This window comes from Ruditapes philippinarum, unplaced genomic scaffold, assembly GCF_026571515.1.
Source record: "Ruditapes philippinarum isolate M1 unplaced genomic scaffold, ASM2657151v2 ctg124_1_1_1_1, whole genome shotgun sequence".
NCBI classification, from domain to species: domain Eukaryota; kingdom Metazoa; phylum Mollusca; class Bivalvia; order Venerida; family Veneridae; genus Ruditapes; species Ruditapes philippinarum.
The window spans coordinates 258,600-285,311 of record NW_026866080.1 but is presented as its reverse complement, the minus strand read 5'-3'; the positions used below and the strand labels follow the sequence as shown (position 1 = coordinate 285,311).

The 26,712-nt window shown below is 32.0% G+C and overlaps 3 protein-coding genes across 3 annotated transcripts in view; 2 read left to right on the top strand and 1 right to left on the bottom strand.

Annotated features, from left to right (window-relative positions):
* The first annotated feature begins 536 nt into the window (after window positions 1-536).
* On the top strand, window positions 537-4,978 carry LOC132731234 (cholinesterase 2-like). Its single transcript, XM_060717374.1, has 2 exons — window positions 537-2,129; window positions 4,177-4,978. The coding sequence occupies exons 1-2, from the start codon at window positions 619-621 to the stop codon at window positions 4,463-4,465; spliced, it is 1,800 nt and encodes a 599-aa protein (XP_060573357.1). The 5' UTR covers window positions 537-618; the 3' UTR covers window positions 4,466-4,978.
* Window positions 4,979-11,500: 6,522 nt separating this feature from the next.
* LOC132731239 (uncharacterized) lies at window positions 11,501-13,146 on the top strand. Its single transcript, XM_060717379.1, has 2 exons — window positions 11,501-11,778; window positions 12,826-13,146. Exons 1-2 carry the CDS (start codon window positions 11,527-11,529, stop codon window positions 12,940-12,942), a joined length of 369 nt encoding a protein of 122 aa, XP_060573362.1. The 5' UTR covers window positions 11,501-11,526; the 3' UTR covers window positions 12,943-13,146.
* A 6,635-nt stretch (window positions 13,147-19,781) lies between these two features.
* The window catches only part of LOC132731265 (echinoderm microtubule-associated protein-like 6), a 39,557-nt gene continuing 32,626 nt past the window's right edge, over window positions 19,782-26,712 (bottom strand). The window contains exons 35-37 of the mRNA XM_060717424.1: window positions 25,836-25,989; window positions 21,903-22,003; window positions 19,782-21,242 (exon numbers count right to left, since the gene is read on the bottom strand). Of these exons, the coding sequence (XP_060573407.1) occupies window positions 21,218-21,242; window positions 21,903-22,003; window positions 25,836-25,989 (280 nt within the window). The 3' untranslated portion in view covers window positions 19,782-21,217. The remainder of the gene's footprint in view (window positions 21,243-21,902; window positions 22,004-25,835; window positions 25,990-26,712) is intronic.

Below are 26,712 nucleotides of genomic sequence, written 5' to 3'. Positions count from 1 at the left end.
ATGGTTCTTAAGGCACAGTATGCCTCGGACAAAAATAAATTGTTAATTCTTTAGAAAGGCAAACATGAGTTTTATAACGTTTCCATAATTGGTTTTAGAGCATTTTATAGGTGCCTGTATCACCTGTTATAAATAAATGTTCGCTGATGAAAGTTACGAAATGTTAACAAAGATTTACTTTCACTTCAATTCAAAATACTTTATATCATTATATTTACTAAATGCACTAATGGCAACAGGTGCATTGAAAAGATGATTCAAGTTATTGACTATAATTTATAAGTAACCTTTTTGGAACAAAAAAAAAAGCTTTTGAGAAATGAGAATTTAAGTATTTCTGGGGCATATTGATTGGGCCTAATTGTACACACTATAAAGATCATCAAAACATAAAATGGGATAAATATATAACCTTTAAAATATCAAATAAAAATCCTCATTTTTAAACTTTGGAAAAGGTGTCCAAAAATAAACGTTTTGCTCTGTTGAACACTCACTACTCTTAAATGTAAATGTTAACCTGAGTTCAATTGCCAACGGTTTAATAGTAAATATCCACCCTGAAATGAATGCAGTTATTCATTCGTGCCTTTGTAATTAAAGAATACGGACTACAAAATGAAGTTTTATACGGTGATATTTTTCTCGTCTGTTATAATTGTGAATTCACAGGATCCGCGAGTTAGTTCTAAAATAGGCGAAATTGTTGGCAACGAGATTATTTTACCGGTTGATTCGCCCTACAAAACTGTGCATCAATATTCAGGAATTCCTTTTGCGAAGCCACCTGTTGGAGATCTGAGATTTCGCAAGCCGGAACCCGTGACGTCATTAACGTCGCCATTTTATGCCCAGAAGTTCAGCGCAATATGCCCACAGCGTCCAATATTTGAAACAACCTTGAAAGATCCGCAGGATGAGGACTGCTTGTACCTGAACGTGTACGTGCCTGATCGAGAATCGGAGATACCTGATGGACACGCGGTTTTGATATGGGTTTATGGTGGCGGTTTTCAAGAAGGCTCAGCAAACACATATGATTTTTCTCTTATGTCGTTAACTGGAAACATCATTGTTGTCACATTTAATTACAGAGTAGGGGTTTTTGGTTTCCTCAGCACTGGCGATGAGAATGCTAGAGGAAACTATGGTCTTTGGGATCAGCATATGGCTTTTCAGTGGGTCCATGATAACATCGGCGACTTCGGTGGTAACACCGAGAGAGTAACAATTGCAGGGGAATCGGCTGGTGCCATGAGTGTTATTCAGCATGCATTAGTGCCAGCCAATAAAGGACTTTTTCAAAGAGTAATAGCACAAAGTGGAAGTATGTCGATGCCTGCCATGGACCTAGGAAAGGATACTAGCAAAGATGTGCATACATTGGCTGAAGGTGTAGGCTGCAATACGGACAATATTCACGATGTAATAGAATGCTTGAGGGTGACAAAAGTTGACGAAATTCTTGCACAACCAGTTATGTTCAACCCAGTTTTTGATGGAGAATTGATTAAGATCAATACTCGTGATATTACAAAGATTGCAAAAACGAGATCGCTAGAAGAGGTCGAATTTTTCCGCTCTCTTGACATTCTGAGCGGATTTAATGCAAACGAAGGAGTGAGTGTATTACCGTGGATTATGAGTATGCTTCCGAAGGAGATGCAAGTGTCTCAGTTAGAAGACTTTAGCTTTGACCATTTTAGGTGGACAGATGATATTGTACCTGCTGTTTTGACTTTCTCATTTCTTAAGCGTTTTTCAAAGGAAATTTTGCAGCTAGTCGATGCTCAATACAGATCCTGGTCAAGTCCGTACGATCAACATTTACTTCGTTTACAATTCGAGAAATTGGTAGGAGATTTGACTTATGCTATCCCAGCGATTGAAATGGCGCACCTTCACGCGATGTCTTCCTCGAGTTCTGAGAATAACTTCATGTATCATTTCTTACCAAAACCATCCACCCGGGCACTACCCACTCCCAGTTGGATATCGGGCGCAGGTCACGCTGACGAGCTCATGTTCATGGGTGCTTATGGCATGCTAGATGTTGGAGTAGAGAATGCTTGGGAAAATGATCTGATGACGAAAATGATGACATATTGGACAAATTTTGTCAAATCAGGGTATGCAATTATTCAATAATCTACCAGATTTTTGTAACTTGCTATTGTAATTAGGCCTTATATTGTTGTAAGTTCATTTTTTGTATTTTGATATTTAAATCCTTTAAATTTAAATGGACAAATCCATTCCACAAACTCAGCAGATAAGGATTAAGAAAAGGCCTTTTAATGTAATTGAAATGAGGTCACAACAGCCTTTAATTACATGTCGCAAATATAGTAGCTTTAAATTTATCATTCGTCCATAAGTAAGATGGTGCTGTAAATTTCATTTTACTAAACATATCCACTAGTATGGCAAAAGCTTTTGAACTACTGAGTGTGATCTTGACCTTGCTCTGTCGAAAGCCAAACATGTGTACCACATATTATAATTATTGTCATTTCAGGTTAAAAAGTTCCAATTTCCGTAAATTTCCATTGGTTCAAAAATACAGTGGACACAAAATTATAATGAATAAGTGTGGCCTTGACCTAAGGAACCCGTAAAGTCTTAACTTTATAGACAACGCTATCTTCATGCTTTGAATCATTAACAATGTATATAGACTCAAAAATCTCTCTCGTGTTAACGGTTTTCGGGTGTGGTGGGGGGGGGGGGTTAAGAGTATTCTAACTAGCCTGCCTAATGTAGTTTGGTAAACAGAATATTTTGGAGCAGTTTTTGAAAACAAAACGCTTATGTTATTTGACTCTTATTAAAAAGTTTACTAAATTGAAAAATTTCATCACATTCTGTGCTGCTCCTATATTACTAGTGACCATGTGTGTGTGTGTGTTTGATTGATTGATTGATTGATTGATTCCTTGTTTGTTTCTTTGTTGAAACACAAAGGTAACACAAAAATATTAATCAAGTGTCGGGTTTTATCTCGGAGTTATCTCTTTACCCAATAGTATACACTGCAAGTATAAGATAAAACAATAGGGTTGTGATAGAAGATCATATTTATATATTCTTGTTCAGGCTCACGTATGTTTAGTATTGCCGACCAATCTAATTAATTAAAACAGATCTAGCAGTTTTAAATAATATTTTGCTTTCAACTAAGAAGATCTGATCTTTCATGATTTGATTTCGTATCCAAGCAAACAATATATGTGGGACCCATATATATGCGTTCCAACTGGGCACCTATACGGGCCCGTTTTGATGGCAATTAATAGTCTCTAGGCTCGAACAAATGATCAACACCTGAGTCGTGACTGACAAGGTCTTAATTGTACCCTTTAACTTATTGCTCCTACTAAACATAGATATACTTTTATCATTATTTCACTTTGTATTTTTTAAATTTTTAAATACTTGTACTAGCAGATGCTCTAACAAAGATATATTGCTATAAGGTATTAAACAGCCAATTTATTTACATAAAACATCGCGCTCAGGTTAAATAATTGAAGTTTCTTCTAAGTTACATTTTATTGCTGGTTAATAACTCATTTTTAACTCATTTTTAACTGAATATTATTTCATTACAAATATTATTTCAATAAGAATACATTAATACATGTATACGCATTTTTTAATACATTTTGTATATTGGCTTGCCAACACATGCCCCATGTAGGACCAATTAATATGTTCTATCTACATAGACCAGCCCACATACTGCACATAGGTTTCATAATTGCCCTATATGTGGGCATACCCATATGGGCCTTCACAGATCTTATATATAACATATGAGACTCTTTTGCTATGAGATATCTGTTTGCTGGGATGTGAATTTAATTTAGATGTGCTATGTTAAAGTATAAAAACTTTAAAACAGAGGGGCTTCGTGGCCAAAAGGTTAATGTCACCGTTATCAACACACTTGCCCCTACTCAGGTCTGAGGAGTACGCTCAAGGCTGAAATAATGCACGAACGGCCGCACAGGTCTTCCTGTACCATTAAACCTAAAGCAATCAGACCTTTAAAAATTTAAAATAATATTGTGGATTAAAAGTACTTCCCTAGAGAGGCTTTAATCATTTTAAATGCCACATTACAGATCTAATAATGCTGTACATTAGCATGACTTTCTCTTTTTTGCATTTCAGTAATCCAAACTATCCTACACCAATTGAACCAGCATGGCAGAAGTACGATATTGTTGGCGGTGGTTATCAAATACTTAATGCAACAATGCCGTCCGACATGCCTGGTCCGAGATATTTTTATGCAGAGGAGACTAATTTCTGGTTGCACGTATTTCCGGATCTTGTGGATGCTGTTCATGGTAAAGGAGGAGATTGTGGGGACGGAACCTGGACTAGTGCAGCCAGTAATCTATCACTACACTGGGCAGTCCCATTTGTACTGTCAATCTGTCTGTGTATTATTTCATGACTTTCTATCATACATTAATTTTTAAATATATAAGCTAACATAATGTTTTTACATCTCTGTTCGTCTTAATGAATGAAAATAGACTTCCACCATTTAAGACTTTTGAATACATATTGTCGAGTTAATTTGGTATTTCTTTAGAATCGTATTAAGGCAATGTAAAGTTGTCCACTACAACATATTGTGACATATTTATTCTAAAATACAGTCTCCATTTTTATTGACAAACTATTTTCTTATATTATAATAGATCTACTTGTAGTTTACTCTCTTCGATTTCGTAAAGCCATAACACTTTCTCTTTTTGGATGAAATTACACGTGCATCTGATGATCAGAGCGACATCCCTCTGGGATTGGTGCTAAGTGGTATCTATTGTTCTAAACAAGTTACATTTATTGTGTATATAGCTATTACAGATGTTGGTAAAATGGATATTCTCTTGAGAGGGCTACTTTGTAGAAGTTTTACTGTATTTGGATTTATAATCAATTAAATTTTTCAGCCTTTTAAGCATTTAGTTTATGTGTGTGTTTTTGTTAATATTATATAATGGCATTTATATATACATGTATTAAGAACAAGCCATCTTCACTCTAAAATTTTGAAAGCAGCTTTTGGTACAACAAGGAATCATGTGGGAAATTTTGTACCAGAATAACATGATGAGTTTGGCTTTAAACTAGTGAAATTTAGAAATTATAACTTTTTGTTTGACTGGCTGGCCATTGTAGTTTTATCAAACATTTCTTATTATCTGGTCTTAATATACATCTGTGCAGCAAACAAAAAACCTTCAAATTTGCTCTTCATCAGATCTCATGAGCAAATAAAGTTCCTGTTTAATATTAATTATCGATTTTTAAAACGTACGTACTCTTCAGTGTCACCAGTCCTTAATTTTGCAATCACTGTGTACATATTATTGACAGGTTATATATTTCAATAAAATCGGTTATATGTTCCAGTAAAATCGGATATATTCTCCAGTAAAATCGGTTGTATGTTACAGATTGTTAATGAAAACTGAAGACTCTTTTTAATTTAAAGACACATTATCACTCAGAAATGAATAAATGCTTACTTCTTTAGAAATGGGCAACGTGAATTATGTAAAGCTTAAATAATTGTTATAGAGCATGATAGATGCTAGCTACCTGAAGAAATTAACGCAACTGAAATGGCCAGGCTACATGCGATATCATCTCATGCGAATACTTCATGTATCATTTCGTACAACACTACCTAGTCCAATTGGATACGGTCCAGACGCAAGTCACGCAGACGAAACACAAACGTTCATTTGGGGGGGGGGGGGGGCGTTCGGTAAGCTCGATGTTGTCCAGAAGAGAATCCTTAAGAAAATGATCATCATGTCATTTGCGCCTAAATAAAAAAAATCAAACATATTTTTATCATCTGAAAAATATATAGCTCTTCCTGCCATTTTCATGAGAGGAGGTTGCAGGAGAATCTGCCAGACAGAGTTACGTCTTTGTGACACACCTTAATAATTACTGCCATACTATCATCATGTCATTTATGATAATCGCATCTATATCTGTTCATGTATGTAGAAGGATCACTTCTGGTATGATTCTACTGGAAGGATGATCAGAGGTGACCTGCATGGGAGGGACTTTTTAAAGCCCTCGTCTGTCTTAGTTTATACGGAATCTACTTTAGTTCGTTTGTGCAGGAAGCTATATAATCTTATCAATTAAAGACACATTTTCGAATCCGTCCCTGGAACCAACCAATACTGAGCAATGAGTGAAATGTTTCATTCTCAAGGAAACAACGACTTGCCCCTGACGGAGTTTGAACCCATGCGGCAAGCGATCATTGTATTACCAGTCACTCGGTCATGCCGGTACATCGACATCTTGCAGATGGTTCCAACACACAAAGAATGAGTTTTTTTAATTGATGGGATTGTGTGGGCATTAGATATTACATAAGAACGAGAGTTATTATGACAATCTAAAATGTTCAATGTTAAAAAGTCAGTGTAAGATTTCACTTTGATAGTACGTCTATGATGACTAGGTGTTAGGTAAACATATACCCTGCTATCTTGTAGAGCATCTTCAACCGGTTGTACACATGTCGGTCTCTAAGAGATTTATGTTCAATATGAGTGACACTTCCTTCTTCTGTGGACCTGTAGTTGTTCATAATAAAACAAGCGCCGAGGCGTTGGACTTTTTCAATTTTTTTTCAATATCCTTTTTGAAATACGGGTCCCAAATGATAGGACCATATTCCAGTTGTGATCTCACGAGTGCTATGAAAGCTGATTTAAAACATTCAAGAGCTAGGACAGTGTTTAAAATTCCGTCTAAGCTACCCAGTGTCGAGTTGTTCTTATTGCAAATGAAAATGATTCGACCAAGTAAAATTGTTCGATATAAGTTAACCGAGAAAGAGATTTGAGTTTACATGTTATAATATGGTTTTATTCGGTTTGTAGAAGTGAGCACTATTGCTTTTGACACTAAGGATGTAACACATTTTCGCATTAAATTTCATGCCCCAGTTTGAGGCCCAACGTTCCAAAGCGACTAGATCTTCTTGGAGTTTGAAATGATCTAAGATGTGTCTGTATAACAGACAATCATCTGCAAAAAGTCTAACCTGAGATTTTACACTAAGTGGTAGGTCGTGGTATATGACACAGGAACATAAATGGACCGAGTACCTTTCCCTGCGGCACGCCGGCGTCAACATGTATTATTTTCGAGTAACCACTTTCATTGATCTGTCTTTAAGGAGGGGCGACAACCAGGACAGAAGATAACCTTTAACTTTCTTGCAATAGGCGATCGTACGGAACAGTATCAAACTCTTAACTAATTTAGAGTTTAATATTGCAATTTCTTAATTCCTGATGCTTTCTTCTCAAACGATGAAGCAGGCCTTGCATGGTACGCCAGACTCACTAATTGGTTTCTGTACAAAATCTAAATCAATGATTCAAAGCAGCTCCTATATACTCCATTGAAATATCACTCATGCCTATCAAAAAGTGAAAAATTAGGCATTTTGTAGCAAATAAAACTTAATGGCTGTTCATTTGATCTTTTAATATTATATACCATTTGAAAGATAAATCTTTTGTCTATTGCTGCATGTTAAAATATTTGTAACTTTACATGCCTTTCACTTAGAAAAACATGGCAGAACATACCCACTGAGCCAGTTTTTTGTCCTATAGTTTTGTAACAAAAATTATTAAGTAGTTCTCTTTAAAAAATAATGTAATATTTATTCAAATGGGAACTGTAAATATTTTTACCTGCAGCCATAGACAAATGCATAAGCTTTCAGAAAATGGATTATTTTACTGATTTGGATATCTAGTTAATAAGTTTTACTTGCTACAAGTTTTAAGTTTAGCAGGAACGCGTGATATTTTAACTGGCTAGGAAGTTGCCTATCTCTGTTATCTATGTCTTTGATTTTTGTAATTTAAAGCATAAATAACTGAATATATATCTGAATTTTTCTTGAAACTCCTTTGACTTTATTTCTTTCCCAAATTGCTGAAAACGACAACACCTTTTCTCAAGCTGGTTTAGTTATGGTATATGGATATATGGTGATGGGATACATACATAAATTGGTAATAGGACATTTCGGACCATGGACGTTTCGGACAAGACATATCGGACCAGATTTTGGGACACTTCGGACCATATTTAGGGACATTTCGGACCAGATTTTTGGACATTTCGGACCATGTGTTGCACATTTCGGATCATGCGTTAGACACTTCGGACCACTGTTTTGGAAATTTCGGACAATGTGTTGGACATTTGGGATCATGTGTTAGACACTTCGGACCATTGATTTGGACATTTCGGACCAGAATAAATATCATCTTTTTACAGGGAAGAGAGAAGAGAGAAAAAATAGTTTATTCCGGTAACTTATACATTTACAGTATCTCGTTACATACAATAATTACAAATATAATAATTCTGTGGTCACAAGACAAAAGCAAAGAAAAAAATAATAAGAAGAATATAAAAACTTTTAACTGATGACATTCTTACGGAGAACAGACAGCTGCAAATAAGGAACAAAGAACATCACAATTTCATTATCATTCATAGAAATAAAAAGTCATCATGCTTCAATTATTCAATAAACTAAAGTGTAACTTTAGAATATATGAGACACCATGGGAATATTTTACACCTATCCCGATTCAGATTTTATTTATTTTGCACTTTAAATGAAGAAAATTAAAAAAAAAAATAGCAGTGTTTTAATGACACACGTTTGCAGACAATTTATTATGAAATCATCAACTTCCATGGCTATTATTGTTTTTTTTTTTTTTTTTTTTTTTTTTTTTTTTTTTATTGTTGTTGTTTTTGTTTTTTTTTCAATATTTAAACAATGTCAGCGTATAGAAATACATAAATGAATTATGATAGAAATATTTCACATGGATAGTCAAAACAATGGTAATATAAGCTTGTCAGAAAATGTGAAAATCTCGTCAGACAGGTCATTACTGCTTGCATTTTTGATATCATAAGATATAAAATGTCAAATATTTGTTGCATTTATTATTAGAAAATATTGTAAATGGTAATGTAACGATTCGCCACACTAACGATTCGACACAGATCGATTATCAACGATTCGCAACAGTTTAATAACGATTCGCCACGTGTTCAAATACGAACTTTTTCACACCTGTTTTCAAACTGTTGATGGCAAACTTTTTTACATACTATATACAATACAATACAATACAAAATTTTATTCAGCATAAAACATAAACATATGTTTAGAGCCAATACAAACAAAAATGTTCAGCGACAGACATGACAAAAGAAATGAAATTTTATCCGAAGAGAGTAGTTCAAATTACATAAACAATTCTCACAAACTGTCTAGATATACAAAAAAACTAAATATATTGTTACATATATATATTAAAAAAAGTTCTAGTTGTTAAGGAAAAAATAGAGTTAGTAATAAAGATATTTAAATTTAGAGAGTGTATTATGAGATGCGGTTTTTCATTGCAAAATAAATATATTTTGCTAAGTTCAGTAGAACAGATTTAGATTTTGATGACATTAATTTTTCAAATTTAGTGATATTTGGCCAACGACAATAATATTGTTTAAAAAATTTACTTCTTAAGTCACGGTGAAATGGACATACTAGCAAAAAATGGTACTCATTTTCAATGGTTTTCATATTGCTCGATTTGCAGAGTCTCTGTTCTCGTGGAGTATCATTATATCTTCCAGATTCTATAAAAAGATTATGTGATGAAGTTCTAAATCTTGACATAGCAATTCTATATTTCTTATCAGTAATCACTTTCAGATATTCTTCTAATTCGAATTCATACTTAAAGACACAATATGACTGTAAACGATTGGAGTTATTGATATCAGAGTACCATTTTTGTAAAAAGTTATCAATAATTCTCTGTTTAATCAATGAAAAAGGAATATCGATTTCAAATTGATCATTCCATACATACAATAAACCATGTTCTTGTAAAATATTTTTTATTTGAAAAGCCCAATTTTTCCCATTATATTTTAAATTACGATCTGCATCTACTTTTAACATTAAATAGCTTCTTCTAACCAGAGCAGTATCATTCTGTTTTAAGATTTTTATCCAGTACTTAATCATATTTATTTTTCGAATGAATAATATATATATATTTCATTTGTTAATTACATAAATTATTTATATTAAAAACATATTTTTTGAATAAAAATACACGAAAACCAAATATTTTATTACCAAAATTACATTACACATTGTATATAAGTTAAACTTTGTTATTTACGTAAACTGGAAAATTATGCGAAAACAGCTTTTATTGAATAAAGACACATGATAACAAACATATTTCATTACAAAATTTACAAACACAGAGTAAAAATCTTTACTTTTTTAAAATTTTAACAAAATCAGCTGTTATTGAATAGAAACACATAAAAACATCATGGAGTTAAATATAAGATTGTTAATATATCTGTGAAAACATATTTAATTAGATCTACCAAAATTACAGTTATTTCTATTGTCAGAAAAAATACAAATTAACATATCCTTTTTTATAACATCTTTTTTATAATTACTCTCTCAATATTTTTTTTTATTTCCAAAATAAGATAACACATTGTTAACATAACAAAGTGACAAAAACTACATGTAGGAGTATCCAATTGTGAGGGAACTCAGATTGTGCACAGTTGTTCACATTGTTAGAGAATTAAAGGATTATTTCGGCGTCGATTAAATATTTCTACAAAAATCCTAAGATAAAACGTGTGACAAATGTTTTAGATATGCGTTCTTTAATCAATTATCATATATCAATTTTCGTAATAAACACATGTTTTTGCAATACACATGACCCCCCCCCCTTTTTTTTTAAATATTTGACATTCTATAATATATATATAAATATATATATACACAGATATATTTAGCTCCATGATATATATAAATATAAATATTAATTGCCATATATGTTTACGATTAATTCAATATTTATTTCAACATATAATTACTTTCTTATAATTGTACTCCTGCAATAATGTTACTTTGATAAATTGAAAGTCCGCGATGTGGGCTTAACTTCATATTACTTGTAGTAATCAACAATATTAAATTCTTGTCATTGTCAAATTATTATAAAAAGAAAAAAGTTTGTTGATTACTAAAAAAATCATCATACTAATAATCATACCGTGGCGAATCGTTATTTAACTGTGGCTAATCGTTATTACTCTGTGTCGAATCGTTATGTGGCGAATCGTTAGAATGGCGAATCCTTACTAATTCTTGTAAATACATCCTGAAATAAGAAATTATTACATATAAAAAGGAATATATATTCTGGTTCACAGTGTCCACATCATGATCCGTAATGATCATCACATGGTCCGATATGTCCCAAAATCTGGTCCGAAAAAAACAAAAAATCTGGTCCGAAACGTCCATGGTCCGAACTTCTATAAATTTAGTGGTCTTTGACCATAATTCCATGACACCGGAAGTAAACAAACATGGCGGATGGAGAGGGAAGCACATCGAAAAACGATGAAATTGTCAAAGCAGCACAAAATGAGATTGCACAGGCAATGAATAAAGCAATGAACAATATTTCAAACAATTCCAAAGATGAAGCAACGTCAAATTCCCTGAAAGATTCGTCTATAGTCACAGAACAGGACATTGAATATGTTCAACCGATGAAAGATCCATACAATAAAGCAATTACTTACTTAGAAAACCATAATATTCTTCAACTCTTTCAGGTATGTATTTATGTTAGAACAAATAAATGCATATACCTGTCACTTAATCTATGGTTTTGTTTTGGTGCTAAAATTGCAGGGATATGATCAATATATTCAGTAATGAATCAACAAAAATAAACTTCTATTTATCACATACCCAAAATAAAGATTGTTGAAAGTGAGAAAGAATCATTTTTCATTTACAAGTGTAGTGTGAAATGCTTACTGTTAGCTAGCCTTTACTCTATTTTAGTATAATGCAAATAACATTCATAATGAAATCACATGGCCGCGCAAAAGCTGACCATTTGTACTGAGTGGCAGAAGCGACACGGTATGTGATAATTAGAGTGGTGAAACCAATGCTGGCTGTAAAAAACATTATTTTTAGAATATCTGAAAATGACTCGAGTTATCTCCAATTTAGGTCACTGGTGCTTTTATTTACATCTTTCACTATGTTATCCTGGTGTGATTCACTGCTGGTAAAGTCATGCTTATAGCAGACAAACAACCGTATGTAATCCCCAACATATAAATAATTGAAATCTTTTAACACATAAGTTCTGGGGCTGTAAAATTTAAACAAAAAGTTGGATACTTGTAAATGCATGAACCTAATTTTGTTGTTACAATTTATTCAATATCTTTTCTTCATAAGATAAAAAAGAGATTTTATTCGAAAAACAATCCTGCATCATGTAGTATTGTACGTCAAGTTATGTTACAATTTCACACAAACCACTCTGACTCTTGTTTATCAGGACTTTCTATAGCTCCAGCCATGCACATCATTTTGGGATTAGCGAATTTTACACGATGGCTATTTAAAAAAATATCATAGGTCTTGAAAATGGACATATAACATTGAGGTTTGTTGAAGTTGATTTGAATTTGCCTTATCAAATATAGTATTTTTACGCCGAGTGTTGGTCCACCCACACTATTAATATCTTTATAGCAAATGCCTACTGTATACTGCATTCAGACTATATCCTATGACATGATATAAGACTGTTTATGTTTAGGCTAGTCAAATGACAACGTTTTTCTCATTTTTTTCAGCAACTAACAGCTAGTATTGTATACACAAAGCCAGAAAAGCCTTTAGAATACATGATGAATGAGGTTGAGAGAATGAAAAAAGAAAGAGACCAAGAAAAGAGCCAGGAAAAGAAATGATTTTTATTTTAATGTTTCATCAATATTTTGGCTCATTTTGAATTTTTCATCAGCTGTGAATTTATATTTTATCTGAGCCGGTCATGATTCAGAGATTAGTTTTAAATGAAATTCAAGCAATATGTTCACACTTCTGTATTATAATCTTTAGGGTAAACTTGGTTATACCAATTTCTTTCTTGGTATTAAAATTTCCAAATATTACGATTTATTATTGCTTTTATAGTTAAAAGTAACTTTTAACTTTTTCTCATTTGAAAGTTTAAAACTTTCAGAACATCAGACTAGATAAAAATGATACTGAAAAGAAGAAAATATGAAGTATGATTAACAAGTTTTTTTTCTGTTTATGTTAAACTGAATATTATTTTTTCATGTTTTGATGTGATTTTGACACTGTTAAAAATGTTAACAGAATGAAGTATGCTTTTGTAAATTGGTGAAATTTCAAAATGTACTGATATAAATTATGTACAATATAAGCCAATGTATAGGTCCCTTCATGACTTAATTCTGTCAAATTTAAATTATCAGATAAGTGGATTACAATCAGAATTTGACGACATCGTCTGCTATTACTTAACTGAAAGGTCAGAGAAGGGATCTATCAATTGGCAATATTCTTACAGTTTTAGCCATTTAAACCAGCATTAATGTTGAAACATGAATGTATTGTGATAACTAGTCAATGTAGAAATGATATCATACTGATTCTTAGAAATGCTGTTCCAGGAATGAATCTCAAATCATAGTACCAATTAGCCCAGTAAGAAATTATATTTATAAATTATAGTTCAGTAATTAGACCATACATCTCATTTTCTTAGGTTATTTAAAAGCCCGGAAGCTTGACATTTAGTCATTTACATGCACTTACTACTTACTATGAGCTGGGGTATGGATAGACATTCATGAATACAATATTTCAACTATGAGTCATAATAATTATTGTGAAATTATATTAAAAAATTTTATATGAACTTTATCTAATCAAACAAAGAAAATTGATTATAATGATATTGAAATAAGCACTATTTTGAGTGATTCCTTTAATGTGTCTGTCTTCAATATCAACTCACCAGGTAGGGGCATTTATTTGAATCAGTATGATATATATGTAGTTTTATCAGTCACCATTATACCTCTTCTTACTTTTTAACCCTTTAACCTGCTGAATTTCTTAAATGGACTTGGCCAGCTTCCATTTTTGAAACTTCTCATTACCAATTTTGGGGATGCAAAGATGGAAATTTTTAGGTAGTCAGCCTGTATAGAGATTGGTCTAACTGCTCGTATGTGCAGACTGGACTAACTCTATAGTCTGGTCGCCTAGACTGATCATCTCAGCAGAGTAAGGGTTACTTGGTCAATCTTCTTAGCTTATGTCAAAATATTTTTAGATAAGTAGTCTTTCTATTGTTAGAAATTAAGTATAAATTGTCACATGTTATAGTAATTAAAAGAAAGTAGTTTTAGATTATCTAATACTAGTCTTAATTATTCAGACATAGGTCTTCATTTAAGAAACATGTCTAAGAAATAGTTTAGATTGTGTCTTTTATATACAATTAATGTGTGGAACAGAGGTTATGTACATTATCACTTATGTATACATTATCAGAAATGGACAATTGATTTGTGAAAATGTAGACAATTTTCCCCCCAAATTTATTTTTTAAGAATTCTGTACTTGTGTGTGTATGTTTGAGTGTTAGATAGGAACTTTATTCCGCATATTGCCAAAAAAATGTAACATTATTTCAATAGGAAACTGGAGTTTGGTTTTAGCCAAATTTGCTAACATTATTAACCCTTTTTTTATTTCCAGGACTGTAACATAGAATGTTACTGTTGTTACAGAAAAGAATCATGTCAAAATTTACCACAAAAAAACCCAAACTTTATGACAAAATGAAACTTTAGTGTAAGATATTTTTAAAGTTTTCTGTACTTATGTCACATTTTTAGTTTGAATATTTGCAGAATTAAGGGAAAGCTATTTTAACTCACCAAGGTGTCTGTGTCACACTTTGGTTACTTAGTTTTTGTGTGTGACTTGTTTTCTCCAAAAGTACCCAAGGGAATAGGTTGAAACTTCACACACTTATTTCAGAGCACAGTATGAGGTCACTGTTTAAGGTCCATAAATTTAACATAAATTTTGACAGAATTATAGCCATTATTCAATTTAGAAAATTTTACATTATTAGTATCAAGCACCAAGAGTAGTCCAACACACTGTCTAATGTTTTATTTATGTGTTACCAAGTTACCAACCAAAGAAATATTAAGAATTTCTTAAATTTGAATTGTTTATAGGTTATTATACATGTATAATTTATATAAGCTTATACGATCCAGTCATAGCATCACCTTGGTGCAGAAATAAGTTAACTTCTTATATGATTTAATAGGAGTGAACCTGTTACTGCACTGAGGTGACAATATAAGCTTCATGCTTACAGTACAGTTGGGTTCAATTCCAAAACAGTTGATGTGTGATTAACGTAGCTGTTGTCATAAGTATCAATTTTGAAAACTGGCACATTTAGAATGGCAATATTTGTTATGATAAACAAAAGGAAATACTATTGCAATAAATATCTTTTTTATTCATAAAACATATTCTAAATGAATTGAAATCATACTGGTTTAAAAAATTACATTAGAATATTACAAAACTGTTTAAATCTTAATTAAATAACACTAACAGATTTGGTTTTTAGTTAAATCATTATGTAGAGACTGTGTACATGAAATTTATGAATGTCAATGTAACTGTTTTAAAAATAAATAATTTCTCACCATTTTGTAAAGCCAAAAAGGTCAGGGTCAATGTATAAAGAGAATGAACATGTATGTACGTTTTATCCCATTTCAGTATTTCACATGACTACATTGTATTGATTACAAACTAACATATTTTTGATTGATGATTCCCTTAACACTGTGATATTTATTCATTTTTTTACCTATGTATTTATATATCGAATTGTTGTTAATAAATTTGACAAATTTTACAATGTTTGTTCACTACCCCCTCCCAACATAGGGATTTATACATTTACAGACTGCAACCTCCCTTCAACAGCCATCAGCAAATTGGCTGCTATTGCTCGGAGGGTTTGCCTGTCACAGACGACACAATGTTTTAATGTCATTGAAGTGTTATGGTTGTAGAGACATAAAAAATGGGGAATACAGGACCCTTTCTTGTATATATAGGTATTCATTACTTGCTGACACTGACAAGCATAAATAGCACAGTCAGCAAAAATGTTTGCTGGCAGTTCAAGGGGTAATTTTTCCTTTGTTTAGAAAAATAAGTGGCTGTTGGCTGGTGTCGAGAGGTGACCATTGGTAAGAGTCAAATTATATAGTGGAAAAAAAACTAAAGGGAAGAAAGAAAGAATTTCATGATCAGTAACAATGAAATTGACTTGCACTGTCCAGAAACTGAATCCAGGCTAAAAGTCCAACATTCTATCAATTGAGCTAATCAGACGGTACTTGGGCCTTTGACACTGACATCAATTTATAATTTAAAGTTTCAGTGAATTTTGAAGAATGATGTTGCAAGCAAAACATTTTGTAAGTTCACAAAGGGCCATAATTCAGTCAAAATCCATGTCAAAGTATTAATAGGCCATGGACATGTTAACATGTATCAAGTTTAACACTTTCGCTGCCAGAGGGTTATTTATTTATTGATCACCTATTTGCCAGGTTTTCTAAGAAATTACTATATTATTAATTAATATTATTATTATTTGTTATTAGTATTATAATAATTATATAGGTTTCCAAATCTGCTAGTATAATAATAATTATTGTCGATGGTATAATTATGTATATATTTATTATTATTGTTATAGAAACGGCAAAAGCTGTCCATATGGCAAATACGTCAAAAATAATAGGGATGGCATATGCTGTCCCTATGGCAGTGAAAGGGTTAAGAAATTTGCTTTAACTTCACAAACATCTTTAAAATAATAGTAGGAGGTCACTACTCAAAGCACATAACTCTAGCACAGATTATGAGAAAATTAAGGCCCCTTGTGGACTCAAAAAAATTCTTGGTGAAACATTTATCTTCAAAACTAATCGAGCTATTCACTTTAACAATTATAAGGCTCAGCAATGCATGCTTACCTAGCTCAATACTGGTGGCATATACCTGAAAAGGTCAGTGTAGGAATCAAAGAGTTCTAAAAAATTGAACTTTTGTAGACTCTAACTGAAGAACCGTCGGGTGTGAACAATCCAGTCAGAAATTTTACTTCTAAATGAAGGAAGACTTCAACGTTATACGAAAGATGGTAAACTCGGGGGAAAATAACATAACAGGAAATACTTTAAATATTATATAGTTTATTTATCTAATGTACATGAGATTACTACTAAATTTTAATGTAGAATGTTATTTTAAACACTAAACCTAGCTGCCTTGATAATTTGTAAAGCTTAAAAATTGTAATAAATAATAAGATACCATACTGGTAATCTAACGAGACTTGCTCTGCTTTTCTATATACATGTAGGAAAGAGGAACATTCAGAAACAGCACATTAATTCTGTATGAAATTTTATGTCTAAATTGGTGTAAAAAAAAACTACCATAATCTTGCCTATAATTGGCAAAAAGAAAATGTTTACATACTGACAAAAAAGTCTGTAAAAAAGATTTGAAAAGTAAATATTTATCTGTTTGTATAAGGAAATATTAGAAGTTTTTTTTATTTTTATTTCCAAACTCTTCTTAACTTACATGTTTCAGTGGCAATAATATGCCTTGCATGTGTAATTCCAAACAATTTCAGTGAAAAACCATAGTTCCGCAAATTATTTGATAGATTTATTAATTAGAAATTCATTAATATTTCAAATTTCAGTTTTGAATACATAATACTTAAACGTATTTGTTTCACTAACTATTAACGAGAATCTACCTATGATAAGCTGGAGAAAAGCATGAGAAAAATTTAAATCTATCTTATAATACATTATTATCAAAGTATGTAAAAACTTAAATCTACATTACACTAACTTCAGATCAACTACCATTTGCTACAAATAGTAAAGTTACATGAACTCCATAAAAAATTTAAAAAACAAAATACAAAAATTGTCATGATTGAAATATACAGGAACTCTAGCCATGATTATGGCATAATCATAGAAGATAACCTCCATTTGAATAAAGGTCTAAGTTCTTCTACCTTTTTTCTTTTAGTTTCTCAATAATAAACTTTTCATTTCATAAGTCCAGTCCTACACTTAAAGGGACTCCACTGTGGTTTTTTGATGTGACAGGACTGGAAATAATTTTAGAGATTAATGTTTCATTTGATGTAGGTCTAGACTTAAAACTTGTGTGCAAAATTTCCGATAATTCACTCGCTCAGTTTTTCCAAAATAACTATTCTAATTGTGAAAAATGACCAAAAATTGAAAGGCATTGCAACGCTTTTCACTCAAATCGGGTTTAGAATAGTAGCACAAAAATACGATTTTAAATTTGTTTCCAATTGTTTTTCTAAATTATCTATGCATACTGTTCTGTTTAAAGTACTCCAGTTGCTCTATGAAAGAAATTCAAATTTTATGTTTCTAGGTTTTTTGAGCCTCAGTGGAGTTCCTTTAAAATACTCTTAAAACTTTTACTTTTAAAGTACATAATCATATTTATATGTATATCGAGACATAGTATAACCTCCACAGAGTAACACCCTTTGGTTGTTGTTGAGAGGAATTGCTCTTTGGGGAGGTGAAATTTGTCGTGGAGTCCTACTTGAGGTATTTGTTCTGCAGAGGTTACACTCTGTGGTCTTTACTAATAAGCACATTTGAGAGATTTATAATCAAAATATACAATATCAAGGTACCTTAATATAAATATAAACAAATGTAATGAAATATAATTTACAATACAAACAAAATATACATTTCAAAAAAGACAAAATATTTACTATCACAGTCATTTAAATAAAATGTGTATATTCAGAAAAAAAATATTTGTTGATATTACTAGAGAGTTAAACCAAAGCAGTGCAGGGCTCAATGGTGATAATTTGCCACCTTAACCCTTCCACTGCCAGAGGGTTATTGTTTTATTGATCACCTATTTGCCAGAGGTTTTCTAAGAAATTACTATATTAATAATTAATATAATTATTATTATTTGTAATTAGTATTATAATAATTATATATGTTTCCAAATCCGAATAATAATTATTGCCGATGGTATAATTTTCTTTATATTTATTATTATTTTTATTATTACTTATTTATTATTATTACTATTATTATTATAGAAACAGCTAAAGCCGTCCATATGGCAAAATTACGCCGAAAATAACAGGGACGGCTTAAGCCGTCCCTATGGCAGTGAAAGGGTTAATGAGTATTGGCCCCGAGGGATTGAGTCTTATAAACGGGAACATAGCTGCCAACAGCCATTGTGGTTACAAATCTCAAATGTCAAATTTTTTAAAGTCAAGGTCATAAAAAGTTGACTTAACTTAAAGAAAGTATACATATATTTACAAACAAACAATAGTACTACATGTACTAGTATTCTAAACAATAAACATTTGTATCATGTACATTCTAAAATGTAATATTTTTGTATACCGCATATAAAAGGACATGTAGTGAAAAAGTCATTTATCTTTGGACGGAGAGAATGAGAAAAAGCACTAATAAAACATACTTTACGCAAAATCAAAGAGATCAAGGTATCCCTATCATAATCTCAATTTCTGTTTGGTTCAATTTCAACTTCAAGACACACTAACACTGTAATTGTTTAATGTTATATTGTGAGATCAAATGTTCCTAAGTAAAACTTTATGTGCTCCTCTGTACATTATTCACCTGAATACAAGCAGCTGCCTGAGTACAATCAGGTCTTAGTACCAGCAGTCACACAAGTACATCGGTTGCCTGAGTACAAGTGGTCACCTGAGTACAAGCAATAACCTTCTATAAGCTAGCTAGATAGCTTCCTAACATTAAAGAATCCAAAGTTCCTCACTGGATTTGAACCTACAGTGGTGAGGTTGAAAAGATTCAATGTGAGAGACCTTGACCACAAGACCTTCAGAGAGCCCCTTTAAACACCTTCCTTAATTAATTCTACTGATAAATGACGGTTTTACCTTGACCTCTTTAAACACAATTCATACAATAGTAAATGGTAAATATGTAAATAAGCATCTTCAGAAAGTAACAACTTTGATATGTGTTAATATGTAAATACAAAATAATGTACATAATTTCATAGTTCTAAATATACACATAAGCAATTATACAGTCTTAATATACAATGTACCTGAATATGATATAATATAAAGAGTAAAAAACAGAATTTAAACTTCAGCTTTAATGTAAACCAAAACAATTATTTTTGAATGATTCAAGCGACAGAGAAATGGACTGAAAATGAGCAAATTAAAATTTTTGAGCACCAAAACCATTCATTGTTTTACAAACATACCAAAAAAAATGTTATTATATGTTGTTTTTTATGTTTACAGGATTGATGCTTCTAAACCTTATAGTAAACCATAATTTCCTCCGTTTTTAGTGTATTCTATTTTAGTAAATATCAGTTTCATAGTTTACTTCCAAAATGATGTAGCAAAAAAAAAAATCAAAAAAAAATTTCATTAAAAAAATGTATACTAGTATATAAGTTTACTTATATTATAAATAGCAATAAAGATAACATATTTAAAACTTGACTTATAAACTTGAATATTTATAATCACAAAAAAAGTATCTATTAACTGATATGTAAAAACTTCAGATCTGAATATCCACATCCGCAACAAATATGTGCAGACTTTACACACAAAATACCAAAAGGATTATTCTAAATATAACTTCAAAATGTGTGTAGTATTATAAAAATACAGTTCATTGGTCTAAAACATCTTCACCATATAATAAATCAACCAATAAAATGGCAGTTCTGAAAAATGTAAACAATCACTAAAGGTATTGCTCATTGGTCTAAAACACTGTCACCAGATCATTAATCAACCAACGAAATGGCAGTTCTGAAAAACGTAAACAATTACTAAAGGTGATGCTCATTGGTCTAAAACACTGACACCAGACTGTTAATCAGCCAATGAAATGGCTTTAATTAGTTGTACAACCACTCACTATTACACCAGAACTATCTTAATAACTTATTGTTTATGAGAAGGAATGTGTTAATCTTTCGTAGAGTTGTTATTGTCCCGTTTTCAAAATTTGGTAAATCCTATATGCATTTCCAGACAAACACACTGAAATGTAAAAATAGTCATACATTATAATGATATTTAATCAACTTAAGCCTATTTCAATGATATTTAAACATTGAATATGAATTTTGCCTTTAATTTTGAGCAATTTATTGAATCAAGTATGTATAAACTCAAACCAGAACCATTGGTCTGTTTCAAAATCTATATTCAGAATCAAGCAATCAAATGACAGAGTGCATAACTGGTTTAAATAATCTTCAAAATTTTAGAGCCATTAGTAATCCAGGAGTTGCAAGTTCAACCCCTGCTGAACAACTTACAATACTTAAAGTCTTTTTGATGAGTCCCCTAACAAGGTCCCAATAATAATGCCAATAAAATGACACTATACACTAGGCTTTGAGGTCGCAATTTTTTTTCCTGAGTTAAAAATCTCAGAATTTTCATTGGTCACTGTACATTTTTTGGTAGTTTCTGAACAAGCAAATGCCTGAGATCCGAGTTTGAGTTTTGAGAATTTTTCATAAACTTGAACTCTGGCATGTTAAAGAATAATGGGCGCTTTAGAAACAAGGAAATTTCTGCATCCATGCGCTTCACCCTTAAAACAACTGACAGTCTTTATAGATGATGTCACAGGTAGGAGCAATAAATAAACTGTAAGGAAAAACAAGAAATAAACAATGACTGACAACTTACCAACAATCATCTCCACCAGTGCTAATCATGTATTTATCATCGGCTGTAAACCTTACATTAGTCACATGTGCTGAATGACCTACAAATGATTTATGGGGTGCCTGCAATAGAAAATTAGAAAAACACATCAAAACCTTGTGAAAGAACAATTACCAGTGGAATGTAGAAAATATCAGGAAACTAAATTGAATATCTTGTTAGTAAACTGTCAAATAATTTACATATTTTAGATTATCTATAAATGACCATATATTTAAAATAATCTATCTAATTGCTGAGACCCAGCCAATTTCTGTATAAAACCTGACATATTGTTACCTTCAAATCATTTAACAATCAGCATGAAAATGTAAATGAGTTGGATTTTATGAAGATTCTAAACAATACGGTCATTTAACGTAAACAGAGAGATCCTTGGTCAAAATTGTGAGATATCATGATTTTTTAACCCTTTTATGAAAGTAAAGGTGTTTAACTGATCAATTATGATAAATTTTTAATCCTTATTACACACAGATGAATAATATTCTTTTTAAAACATTAAATTGCCTTTCTCTGCATTTTTTCGCAGTTTTATGTAGTACACATTATGCTACTATTTCAAAACATGCTACAAATAATTTTGCATTATATGCAGCTAATGCACAGCTGTGTAAGAATCCTAAGGGTTGCCCTTTTCATTCAAGCTTTCATTCAAACATGCAATGGGTGGGAGGTATGATGTCTTAATTGGATGAAATTACTTTTTCTAAAGTGAAAATACTTGTAGACGAAAACAGTGCCAATGTGGAAAAAAATCTATGAAGGAGTAACCAAAGCAAGTGTGACTGTTCTTATTTATGTGTATTTTTATTAATGTGTATTCTTTTTCTTTTTTATTCATAGAACAATCTTGAAGTAACAACTTGTAACAGAACTTGTTGTAAAGATAGTGTAATATTCTGCCCTAGCAAACTAAAAAATAATCAGTTTTCAAAATCTTCACAAGAATTAAGTGTTTAACCTTTACGACTAACTAAGCTTTTATCAAGGTTACTAACTATACAATGTCAAGGATATTTTGATGAATATGAGTTTTATATAACATTAATTAATATTTAAGAAATAATATCGGACTGAGCAGTGTTTATCGGCTATTTAACACCAGTTTGGAGTTTTGATGCGTAGGAATTGACCAAGAAGGCCGTAGACTAAATTCAGGGGCAATAACTCTATAAGCAAACCCCTATGTGCACATTTTTCCCAATATTAAGAATTTCAAATCTCAATTTTATATCCTAAATTATGCTCAAAAGAAAATAAAAGCAAGCAAAATCTTAGGTACACAACTACAATTTATTTTTAATTGCGACACAATTGCCAATTTTTACTAAGTCAAGGGCAATAACTCATGACAAAACTGAATAAATGTGAAACCCCAGGTGCACACCTTAACATGCTGATCAACATTTCTTTAAAGTTTCATGACTGCAAGTTAAGCACTTGTAGAGCTGTATGTGACACAACATGAGAACAGACTCACAGACAGACAGATGGACAAACAAGGGCAAATCAAAATGCCCAACCTAGAGTGAAGAACAACAATAAAGAGGCAATCATTCTGGCAAAAATGATCAAATCAGACATTCCCAGGATACTTGAATGGCAATCATTCTATGGAAATGACAATTTGGCAATCATTCTATGGAAATGACAATAACTATGAAGAAATGACAATTATCTGTGATAGTTTGACTGAAATTCCTTGCATATATATGAAAAAAGTTGAACACTTAAGTGATCTTGTTAACTGTTGGCTGCTTGCCCTGCAAAAGTCATTTGGCAGTCTGCCAACATTCATCAATCTAATAACCAGAGTTTTCCAGTTAACAACCACCTTGCCTGGCATCTATACTCATATCTAGTCTACATAAATAGCTTATGATGGTGCATGTAACAAATCAAGCAACAAGCAGCATTTAATGTATCATGCGGGAATAAATCTAGGTAAAATGTTACGAGTAATAGAGCATCGAAACACAAGGCTATCTGATTTGTACCAGAGGGCATAGTGTCCACCCACCCTTGAGTATAAATCAGATCACTGAGTGTTTTGATGTTCTTTTTCTTTTGTATCATAGACAAAAATAAAAACATGTTCCCTGTTGTCACAATATGATACCAGAAAAAATATCTGAATATGACTTTTCTATTGTTACCATTTTTCGCATCATCACAATTAGTAGAACCTAGAAAAATTGAAGCCAATCAACGAACATTCTCTATTTTTATCCCTGACAGACAGTACGGTAACTGGAATGTGGGTGATTAATACCTATACTCCAGTGAAGGCACTGTGCATGTATGGGTACACAATTTAACTCTAACACATTCTTAATAGAAAGGTCTTCAAACTATGATACAATACTACATAATAAGCACTTGATCCATAGCAAATATTGACTCATGCACTAAATGGTTAGTTATACAACATTTCCAGCATGTGCCTGTACTTACCATCTCCTACGCATGAAATATAAGAGGACCAAAAGCGGAGTTAACAAGTCCAACATGCACATACAATAACATTATCATGCAGTTACTACATGTATATTTAACAAAAATCTCCTTATTCCTACATCACTATCTTCCCTTACTCCCCTGCAAAAACTTTCTTTATTTCCCTGCCCTAAAGTTCTCACTTAAAAATTGCCGTATTCACATTCTGAAAAATTCCTGATTTCTTCCCACCCTAAAATTGCCTTATTCCCCCAACCTCATCATGAAAACTCTTTATTCCACCACCCAAAAATTGCCTTATTCTCCCAACAATGTTTTTATACTAAATATATAACAAAATCTGTCACAAGACATCACACTTGACTATATTCTCAGTGCTGGAGTAGAAACACCCATGCAGGAATTTTACAATGGGGAATAATTCAGTAAAATCCCTGCTAGAGTTATGGGTCTTGGTCAGTAACTTACTTATGTAAGTAAAAAGATATTCGTAAAGAATACTAAGATTCAACTACATTTCCGTCAATAATTGCAGAGATTAAATTACATGAAAAACCATTACCCCAAGGCTGACAATATAATGAGTAGGTTTACATAGATGCTATATTTTTACATTGAGTGATTAGAAAATTAAAATTACAGAAACAGTATTAACTTGTAAGACTTCATAGATTTACTGGCTGGCCATAATTGATGAGCCGTGTCATGACAAAACCAACATAATGGGTTTGCGACCAGCATGGATCCAGACCAGCCTGCGCATCCGCGCAGTCTGATCAGGATCCATGCTGTTCCCTATCAGTTTCTCTACTTGTAATAGGGTTTGTAAGCGAACAGCATGGATCCTGATCAGACTGCGTGGATGCTTAGGCTGGTCTGGATCCATGCTGGTCGCAAACCCATTATGTTGGTTTTGTCATGACACGGCTCATTTATACTGGCTTGTGATAAAAGCAAATCATTTTTCAGTTAGTATTAAACAGTATTAAGAGAATTTAATTAAGATAACACATGTTTAGATTAAGCCGCCCAAAGTATGTTTGGCAAAATTGAAGGAAATTTGTATTGGTGATAAATTTATGCTGAGCTTCTCTAGTTTACTGTAAGCACTTAAAGATGTTTAGTTTGTTAACTTTTTAGAAATGTGAACTCATGGAAACTGAAAACATATAAATGATTCTATTCTCTCATAATAATTTTGAATTTCACTTTTTTTTCTCTCTTTTTTTTTAAAGAAAGAGAAAGTCTCTACTACCTTTAACTTTCACAGGTCAGTAATAGGGAAACATTATTGTACACAGATTGAAAATTTAATGAGAATCCAAAAAAAAAAGGAAAAAGAGAAACAAGCTGCACAAAAACAAACAAACCGCATATTATTTTGCATTTTGGCAAAAAGCCAAACACTGAGAAAAATAACTTTAAGAAGCTTACATATCTCTCTGTGCATGGGAAGTCGAACAATTTGACGAGGCCTGAATCATCACCAGTAGCAAGTGCTGTGCCATGATGGGAGAGGTGTGCACAGTTTACATCAGCTTTGTCTGCACCCTTAGGCCAGATTCCAACGACCTCTTGACCTAACACACTGAAAACACACAGTAGTGTAGAACATTCAGATATCGCCCCATTAAAGCAAAAAGGTACCAAGCGACATTTTGGCCAAAAATGACTTTTTAACATTTTTTGTTATGTTTTAATGTTATCTTTAATCTGTAGAAATATCTCTGTAGTATCAAGTTTATTTACAGACATACAAGGTTATGTAAAAAGGTACAATGCCAATATTTTCCCATTTAGTAATGCAAAAAGGTACCATATGTATACCAGTTTGAGCAAAAAGGTACCAAGTGTCACATAGTACCTTTTTGCATTGAATGACTATATAAGTTTTGAGCACTTATTTTAATGCAAAAAGGAACCATGTGTCACATGGTCCCTTTCTGCACACAAAGAATTTACGACCCTTAAGATTATTTTATATATTAAATTGTTTGCTTGGTACCTTTTAGCCTTTTAATGAATACACAATCTAGTTGATAAGGACATCAAATATAACTTTATATCCCAGAGTATTGTTTCTGTTTTAAATTGAGGATTGATAACAGTGTGAGTATAATGATAGTGTATAAATGACTTCTTCACAAAAATGTGGACATAAAAAGAAAAGTAATAGACTATACTCTTGCCAACAGGATACATGGGTTATATGGAAGAAAAAGCATGACAGGGAAGCGTACATCTGCAAATAAACTAGATTATGATTAAAAAGAGTAATAAAGAGTAATTTCCTAAAATGAAATCTCATAAT

Coding starts and splice junctions, on each gene's coding strand:
- LOC132731234 (XM_060717374.1), top strand. CDS start 619: ATGAAGTTTTATACGGTGATATTTTTCTCGTCTGTTATAATTGTGAAT. Junction 2,130..4,176: donor ACAAATTTTGTCAAATCAGG/GTATGCAATTAT, acceptor TTTGCATTTCAG/TAATCCAAACTATCCTACAC.
- LOC132731239 (XM_060717379.1), top strand. CDS start 11,527: ATGGCGGATGGAGAGGGAAGCACATCGAAAAACGATGAAATTGTCAAA. Junction 11,779..12,825: donor ATATTCTTCAACTCTTTCAG/GTATGTATTTAT, acceptor CATTTTTTTCAG/CAACTAACAGCTAGTATTGT.